This window comes from Periophthalmus magnuspinnatus, chromosome 5 (genome assembly GCF_009829125.3).
Source record: "Periophthalmus magnuspinnatus isolate fPerMag1 chromosome 5, fPerMag1.2.pri, whole genome shotgun sequence".
NCBI lineage: Eukaryota > Metazoa > Chordata > Actinopteri > Gobiiformes > Gobiidae > Periophthalmus > Periophthalmus magnuspinnatus.
This window is the reverse complement of record NC_047130.1, coordinates 4229281-4238345: the sequence shown is the minus strand read 5'-3', so window position 1 is coordinate 4238345 and position 9065 is coordinate 4229281. Positions and strand designations below refer to the sequence as shown.

The following is a 9065-nucleotide window of genomic DNA, read 5'->3' as shown; positions in this document are numbered from 1 at the left end:
TACTGCACACTGACCCTGCTCTACCTCTCACACCCCTACGAGCTTTTCTGGGACGTTTGCTGAAAAAAAAACCCTCTCATTCGACGTGCCTGTCTTTTGAAGGGCCTGTTCGTGATAGTTTTATCGCCCCATGACACGTTTCAGACTTGGCTGTGGGAAAGCTACGAGCAAAGAGAGGGACGCTCCGGCTCTGGTGTGTTTGGATTCATTCAACCACAACAACAATGGCAGCGCATGATTTCAATTTCTTACTTGCTACTGATTCGTACAAGGTGAGTAAGGGCAGCAAATGAGGCTTGTTCAATCTTTTCATCTTTGATCCAATCGCCTTGTGTTTTAAAATTCCCCTGTGCAGCAGTAGCAGGCTGTGGGCTATGCTAAATGTCACCACTTTAGTTTACGATGGCCACACAAGCTACACCGTGTAGTTTGGTGAAAGTCCACATGCTCCAGTAGAGGTCAAAGCTTCATCTTAATCTTAATCTTGCCTTTTTGTTGGCTGTGGTCTTATAAACGTAAACACTGAGATCACTGGAACTACAGCTCATCCAAGATTCAGATTTTAACTAAGTGGCCATCAGTGTTTATCAACCACAAATGTCATGATGCTCAATTATTGTATTGTTTCACTATAAGATACCTTTGTCAAATACTATATGCCAGCTTAAAAGGAATAAAACTATTGTCAGACAGTATCATGCTCAATAGCCTCATGCAGCATTTTAGCTTTCATTTTCTTTTCAGCAGAACCTGAGCTCAGCAGTGAGGCAGTTGTAGTAGATTGCACACTGTAAGTTATGTTTCGCAATGGTTTATATTAATCTACTTATGCTCAATGTCTTTGTTACTACTGTGAAATAATATGACCTTTTTATCGAATGCTTTTTAGGATACTCTTGTAAAGGTCTGTAATAATCATAAAATATATAGGCTAGGCTATATATTTAAAGACCTGTTGGCTCAATTTGTGATTAAGTAATAAAAGTGTTTTTAAACCAATACCAGACAGAGCCAGGTTGTCCTTAGAGCACTGAGCATTCCTTTAGTGATTAGCCTTTACCAGAGTTATGCTTTTACTTTCGACATAGCAGTCCCATTATCCTGATTATCCCACAGCACTCGCAAGGTCTAACCTTTTTTTCCTCTGAGTTGGTCATTACAGCTGGATTGCATTGTCATGCTTCTCTGCTTCTGACCTGTGAGAGCCAATAGACTCCCCCTTTCTGAAATGACATTCTTTAAGACCAATGCCAATGAGTTTTCTTTTTTATACACCAGATAGCCTCTAACTCCAGTGTCTGTCACAGACTTAGCGCATGCATGAGGCTGTCCAATACGAGTGAGTGGGTGTGTCTGTGTTCGAGCATGGAGTTTCATTCAACAGAAAAAAAAAGACTGAATAATGATTATCTCTACTCTGTAATGGCACAAGATCATATGCTGTCACCACCTGACTGAGAACCTCACTCTCAAGTACTGCAGTGTAATGTTTCTGTTCTTTAATAAAAAATGTATACTGATACTTAGACAATTGGGCTTATTCACGATCAATGTAACAAATAACAGTTGTTTTACTAAGAGGGGGTGCTATCTGCTTGAATCATAATGAAATTGAATTTGTGATCTTGGCTTTAGAAAATGATGATATGATTTTCTTAAACTTTTTTTGCATACACCCTACGCCAAACTTGTTTTGCTCTCAGTTGTGACTAATCTTCTTTAGTTTGAGGAACCACACCTAAAAGACGTCTTCCACTGAGTGCCAGTAAATCATCTTATGGTATAAGTCCCTTTCCCTAAAATGCCATACTTATTGACCTAGATGCCAGAAATGTTTTCCTTTTCGATCTCTCATTGTCACATGTTGATTAAAATCTGGTTAACATATATTTTTTGATGATGTTACTCTTCTGGCTCTAATTGAGAAAGCACATATATTTAGGTCTGTTTGCATAAATTAAGGTTGTTATGCTTTTGTTTGTGGTGTCATTCTTTTGTTTTAGATCACACACTACAAACAGTATCCTCCAGATGTTAGCAAAATCTATTCCTACTTTGAGTGTCGGCGGAAGAAAGGCTCCCAGTTCAATGAAGTCGTCTTTTTCGGTTTGCAGTATTTGCTGAAGAAATATCTTACAGGTATGTTCAAATTGTGATCTAAAAATGTTTTATTCTGTACAGCATTTTTTAAAATTGTCTGATGTAGGTATGTAATGTTATTTATATTTTATCACAGGCCGAATCGTGACAGAAGATAAAATTCAGGAAGCAAAGCTCTTTTACCAGATGCACTTTAAGCAGACTGTATTTGATGAGGAGGGCTGGAGAAAGATCCTCGAGGTATCATCCGTTGCTACACTGTGTGTCCATTTGGCTAGTGTGCATTAAATGTTTATATTTTTTGTGTCAGAAACATGATGGGCGTTTACCGATCCGTATCAAAGCTGTTCCTGAAGGCAAGATTATTCCAAGAGGCAATGTGCTGTTCACTGTGGAAAATACAGACCCCAGCTTCTTCTGGCTGACCAATTATATTGAGGTAATTACTGTACAAAGGTCATTGTGTAGGAGAATTTTGGTCATTTGCCAATTTGCTTGTTTCATTGATGAAGTGTTGGACTGTTTGATCAGATCACTTTTAAAAATGGCCCTTAGGACACTGTTGTGATGTTTGGTTATACACATAAAATAAATTGGGAAATTTAGACAATGCATAGAGATAGGAATAAAAAGACCTTGTTGTTGGCGATACCTTCTGTTCCAGTTTCTAATCTGACAATTAAGTAAGCAACCAGAAAATTATTATTCTCGTTTTTTTTTTTCAGACTATGTTAGTCCAAATGTGGTATCCCATCACTGTTGCCACCATTTCCAGGGAATTCAAAAAGATCCTTGCCAAGCACCTCAAAGCTACATCAGGTAGTTTGGAAGGCCTAAATGAGAAGCTCCATGACTTTGGCTACAGAGGGGTCTCTTCACAAGAGGTCAGGATTACTATATTGATACATCATATGCAGTATATGATATTTATCTTCAAATTATCTTTGCTTATTACCTGTATCTTATTTTAGTCTGCAGCTCTAGGGGGAGCAGCTCACCTGGTGAACTTCTGTGGCACCGATACAGTGGCAGGGCTGTTGATGGCACAACGATACTATTCCTGCCCCATGGCTGGTTTCTCCATCCCAGCTGCTGAACACAGGTACTATATCTTTCTAGGCTGGCTACCACTGTTGTTTTCCTTGTTTTTATTTAAGTCTGAGGATGGAGTTATGAATAGGAGATAAATGATGTCTAAAATCACCATTCCTATTCAAAGATGGATTGTCTTTCCTAACAAAATTGCCTCTTTAATTCCTATCTCAAACCTCTGTACCTGATTATCTTCAAAAAGAGTGGTTAGTGGCTTAGAGATGGCGATTTTACAGATTGGGGTCCCGGGCTGCTTTTGCAACTGTCTTGGTACATTCTCTTATGGAGTGGCTGTTTAGTTTCTCCAATGTAACACTCACTGCAGTCTTCACTACACTGAATGGAGTAGACTACATTGCTTTGTTTGTGACTCAGAGTTTTGTCCTTTGGGTGGGCCTGTTTCTGTCTTAAAGTGTTAGTAGGTTTGAAATAAATTTCATGCTATCTGAAAGTCCTCTGAAGCTTTTCAGACACACCAGCTCTGTAGGCAATAGTTACACCTTTTCTCTCAGAAAGCAGGATGAAGTCATTGATTGACAGATGTATTACAGACTATCCTTGCATCTCCCAAAAATACACAAATAAGGAGCACAGATTCCATCACATACAATGTGGCCAAACATCTGAAGACCATCCTGGCTGGTTGGTAACACGGAGTGCCATATTGCAAACAACAGAATTTGTTGGCAAAGTCAAGCATCTGCAATTTGACCCAGATGAGACACCATGATTTCCTTTGATGTGTCCTCTCTTTTCACTTATATCCCTACATCAGTAGTGGTGGAGGCAGCAAGGAGAAGACTACTGGAGGATATTAAGGTAAAAGAGAACTAACCTGTCACATGACCAAATCTACCAACTGCTGGAAATTTGTTTAAATAGCACATATTTTCAGTTTATAGGAAACTTCTTCATTATTGCTAACTTGCTTATAGAAGTTTTCAGGCCCTCCACCCACACATTGGCATTGCTACATCGATGACAACTGGACAAAAATCTAAATTTAAGATGTGGAACCCACTACACACTGAAATGGGCCTTCAATAGACCTAAGAGAGCCAAAAAAACAGAATCAGAATTTAGGAGAAAAGGTATAATTATTCCCTACACAGCTGGTGTGTCTGAAAAGATTCAGAGGATTTTCAGACAGCATGAAATCCCAGTCTATTTCAAACCTACAAACACAAAGACAGAAACTGGTTCACCCAAAGGACAAAACCCTGAGCCACAAATAAAGCAATGAGGTCTACTCCATTCAGTCTAGTGAAGACTACAGTGAGCAAGAAACAAAACAGCCACTCCATAGGAGAATGTGCCAACACCGTTGCAAGAGCTCCTCGGGACAATTTGCTGTATATCTCCATCTCAAAGCCACTAACTACTTCTTTGAAGATAGTGAGGTACAGTTCTTAGCTAAAGAAAAGTAAATATTTTGAGATGGGAGTTAAGGAAGCAATTTTTGTTAGGCAAGACAATCCTTCTTTGAACACAAATGGGGGCTTAGACATAATTTATCTCCTATTCATAACTCCTTCCTCAGACCTAAATCAAAACAAGGAAAACAATAGTGATAGTATGCTAATAGGTGTGAGAGCCCCCATTAGCGGCCTGACACAAGTATGGCACAGGCACAGTTCACACTTGGTGTAGTTCAATAGACCTAGTCAACAAACTGTATACAAACAGGCGTGTCAGTATCAGTGTAGTTGGCTCCTTCCTTTAAATATATATAAGGCAGTTTCCACCAGTAATCTAACCAGAACTAAGAATTAGGGGAGAAATGTCTTCACTCTAAAACTTTTCTTGAGTTGACAGAATTGAATTTTTCTTTTGCTATTAATTGTTGTGTACGTTTTATTTGCACTAGTGGGGTAACATAAAGCACATTGTAAGCAAATGTCAAACAACTCTGAAGCCCAATTCCAAGCCCCACAAGAGTGGGGTGCACACTGCATGTAAAAAAAAGGATTAGTTTAGGTTTAGATCTGCTTGTAATAACTTCTCTGTGTGTCTTTAGCACCATTATATCATGGGGCAGAAGTCGAGAGAAGGACGCTTTTGAGCAGGTATTGGACCAGTTCAGCTCAGGCCCTGTGTCAGTGGTGAGTGACAGCTATGACATCTTCAACGCCTGTAAGCACATCTGGGGGGACAAGCTGAAGGAGCGAGTGATGGAGCGCAGCCAGGACTCATGTCTGGTCATTCGGCCAGACTCTGGAGACCCCGCTGAAACACTTATCGAGGTGTTTTTGAATTTTTTCCTAACATATCAATCTTAAAATATATCTAAATTTCCCCTTAAACTACTACTAATGTTTTACTCTTTTCATTAGTTCTTACACAATTCCTTACAAGAAACACTGAAAACTATTTATGAGAGTAAAATACACCATACACAGTTCCAATTTTACCTCTTGCTGCTTTTAAAATGGCTTATTAAAATCTTTCCCACAGGTCATAAAGATCCTGGAAGATTGTTTTGGCTGCTCCAAGAACTCTATGGGTTACAAAGTGCTGCCCTCCTACCTGCGTATTATCCAAGGAGATGGTATAGACCTCAGCTCTATTAATGAGGTAAGCCATTTTTTCATGCAACATTAGGGATGGGAAATTAAGGACAGGGCAATAACTCTGTTCAATATTGGAACAGAGGTTTTTTACACAGGGGTTTTCACATATATCTGTAGCGGCCTATATAAAAAAAGAAAAGAACAGTTGGAGGATATTTAATCTATCTTTACAATAAGATAAATTTGTGGGTTATGGACTTTCAAAGCTAAATATCTGTATCTGCAAATTGGTTATTGGTTACAGCAGCAAGCCAAATGTTGGGTATCGACATTGGCTGAAAAAAATCCATAGCGAATCATCCCTATTTGTAATTATATCTGGCAGCAAATTCATTCATTTAATGCTTTTATTATCACTGAAGTTTGCTCATATTGTCTTGCACCGCCAATTACCAATGATCTTGTTACTGTTTACCTCATCTTAACCAAATCAGACACAACCCTTTCATTGTTTATTTGAGGTGAATGCACTTAAGTCATGAGTTCATTACCACCATTCCCAGTGAACAGTGAGACACAAGCACCTATGTAGTGTGTGTTTTTCAATCTGCTAACTAACTAATATTACAAAACGTATTTAACACATGAATGTAAGAATACATTGTGTGTAAATGGTCATGTTACCTAGACAAGTTAGTAGAAATAGTAGAAAACTCATAAAAGCATTTGCGCCTCTGATGATGATGTCTTCTTATCTTGCAGATTCTTCAGAAGTTGAGTGAAGAGGGCTGGAGTGCTGAGAATGTTCTGTTTGGATGTGGAAGTGCTTTGCTTCAGAAGCTCAACAGAGACACACTGAGTTGTGCCTTTAAGTGCAGCTACGTGGAGTCGAACGGCAAAGGCGTAGGTTCTTGTTCAGCTACACACCACTCTGTACATTCATCTTTTTTAAAGCTTTGCTAAAGAGGTACTTTTCTTTGAGATGTTATGTACCATTTTAATTTTACATTTCATAAACAACCTCTACTCATAACAGTTGTAATGCTGATTTATTCTTATCACAAAAACATTTGAACATGACGACCAAGTTCTTTGTCTTGAGGGCCAAAACGTCAAATTATAACAATTATCCAATTATAAAGAAGAATTAGCCTCATTCTTGGGTTGCTGAGTTTAGTGTCTCAAATTCAGTTGGTTTAAGCCTAAAATGACTCTTTCTGATCGGAATCCTCCCTACCTAAACCTCAGCATCTGTAGCCAGTCATAAATCAGTGATGGTACAGCTTCTGCAGCTGAGAGAATGCATGAGTGAATTCTCGATGTTCTAAGCTTTCACATGGCCTGTCTATTTACTGAGAATGAGGAAAAAACATCAGTTCAGTCGTTGTAATGCCTTTATTGTTATACATTACATAAGAAAAAAAAAACATACATCCACAAAATTTTCTGCAAATACTACCTTCATATGTTTAAGCACCATGTTCTAAGATTAACATGCAATCTGCAGTTGCAGATTGCATGTTCCCCTTAGAAGAAGAAATGCTTGTAATAAATACTTTTAATTTCCATGTGTATTTACGTTTTTTGCAGATGGATGTGTACAAGCAGCCTGTGACTGATCCCTCCAAAGGGTCGAAGCGGGGCCGGCTGTCTCTGAGGAGAAACTCTGGTGGCTTTATTGAGACAGTGGAGAGAGGCGCAGGGAAGCCAGAGGAGGTTTGTCATATATAATAATCAAAGAGTTTGTGGGTGTAGGTGGATATGGAATGGCAAGTTCTTGTTATAACTATATTAATGTAATGTTTATTGTAAGCAGTTATTAATCAGTTGAACTGCAAGCATCTGCGTGACCAGTGAAATATTGTCACACAGACGCTTGCTGGTACTTGTATTTCCACATCCATGAATCATACCAGCCATGCATATAGTACACCAGTTACAAAAACAGTATTATTGATGTATGTTCACGTCTGCCTCTATTACAACATGTTGCAAAATGTTGCAGGATCTGCTTGTGACTGTGTTTGAAAATGGAGTCCTCCTTCGTGAATATTCTCTGGACGAGATTCGAAAGAATGCTCGACTTAGAGACCTTGACCTAAACACCACCATGTACAACAGTGAAAAAGAACTGCTGGGGAAACATATCCTCAATGGACTGCACTGAGGCTAACAGCTGTGAGTCTAACTACGCGGCAGGAACAACTCCTTCAGACAGAATTGGCCAAATCCCTACTCACTTGTTACCAGAGGAGGCCACATGAAAATATTTTCAAGTAGACTTTGCCACCTGGCAGGACATCAGTGTTGGGGCTTGTCAACACACATTCCACCATGTTAGGCTGTTGGTGGCGACCAATCAAATATAATATGCAGACTTGTATTATTTCCTCTCACCCAGAAAACAGTTTACCTTAATATCCTGTTTGTCTTGCCAATTTGACAACATACCAATTTCATTTAAGAATAAGCTGTAATGTATCTAACAGCAAAAGGCTGTTTTTAACATGCAAACAGTATGTTTTTTATTAAACATTTTGTTTAAAGTATGATTATATATTTTTCAGACTATTCATTCATAATTATTAATATAATCCACTGTGTTTTTATTACTACTTCACTGCCACATAAACAACAAATCATGGTTAATGTTTTAGCTTATTTAGCCACATGCTTTAATCAGTTGCCATTTGAAAATGTTATGACCTGGAGCAAGCACAAGAGGAACTGTTTTATGTTTTCACAAGCCAAGCCACCCTAGCTCACATTATAGAACACATTATAAAAGATGACCATGAAAATTTACTTTTACCCTAAATTGCAAAGTCTTGGTCATTCTAACATTCAAGATCTCATCTGTTAATTTAATGTAATCATGCTGTTTTACATTTCACACGTTTTTCATTAGCAGATGAAGGTGATCATGTTATGTAGTACTACTTACTAAGATAAACACCTGAAGTGTCAACAGAGAAAAGAACAATGTTTTGGTCTCTGACGCCCTCTACTGGACTAGCAGTAGCCATGCTGGTGCAGCTTATAAGAGGAAGATCTTTTAATCGTGGAAATTAGAAGCACCACGCAGTGGGTTGTTGTCATACTTAAGGTACTGAAGGAAATGATTAACCAGCAAACCTTCCAAATATTGTTCTCTGGAGCAGGCCTCTGTCAAGTTTTGTTTTGGTTTTGTTTTTGCTTAAGCATTTCATTTAGCCTAAAATCATCGTCATTGTTCCGTTTGAGGTTCTTTACTGTATCCTATTTTCACAACTATATTATGTGTAATGAAACTATCAAAGGGCAACGTGTTTCACTATTAATTAAATTATGGACTTATTTTTTGCCTTTTTGTGATTAAAATAA

At 38.4% G+C, this 9065-nt stretch overlaps 1 protein-coding gene across 1 annotated transcript; it reads left to right on the top strand.

Moving 5' to 3' along the window:
- On the top strand, positions 1-9058 carry nampt2 (nicotinamide phosphoribosyltransferase 2). The gene is made up of 11 exons (XM_033965979.2): positions 1-272; positions 2004-2139; positions 2237-2340; positions 2411-2539; positions 2826-2984; positions 3072-3202; positions 5210-5435; positions 5647-5766; positions 6465-6605; positions 7293-7418; positions 7708-9058. The coding sequence occupies exons 1-11, from the start codon at positions 225-227 to the stop codon at positions 7867-7869; spliced, it is 1482 nt and encodes a 493-aa protein (XP_033821870.1). The 5' UTR covers positions 1-224; the 3' UTR covers positions 7870-9058.
- The last annotated feature ends 7 nt before the right edge of the window (positions 9059-9065 follow it).

Coding starts and splice junctions, on each gene's coding strand:
- nampt2 (XM_033965979.2), top strand. CDS start 225: ATGGCAGCGCATGATTTCAATTTCTTACTTGCTACTGATTCGTACAAG. Junction 2,341..2,410: donor GCTGGAGAAAGATCCTCGAG/GTATCATCCGTT, acceptor TTTTTGTGTCAG/AAACATGATGGGCGTTTACC. Junction 2,540..2,825: donor GGCTGACCAATTATATTGAG/GTAATTACTGTA, acceptor TTTTTTTTTCAG/ACTATGTTAGTCCAAATGTG.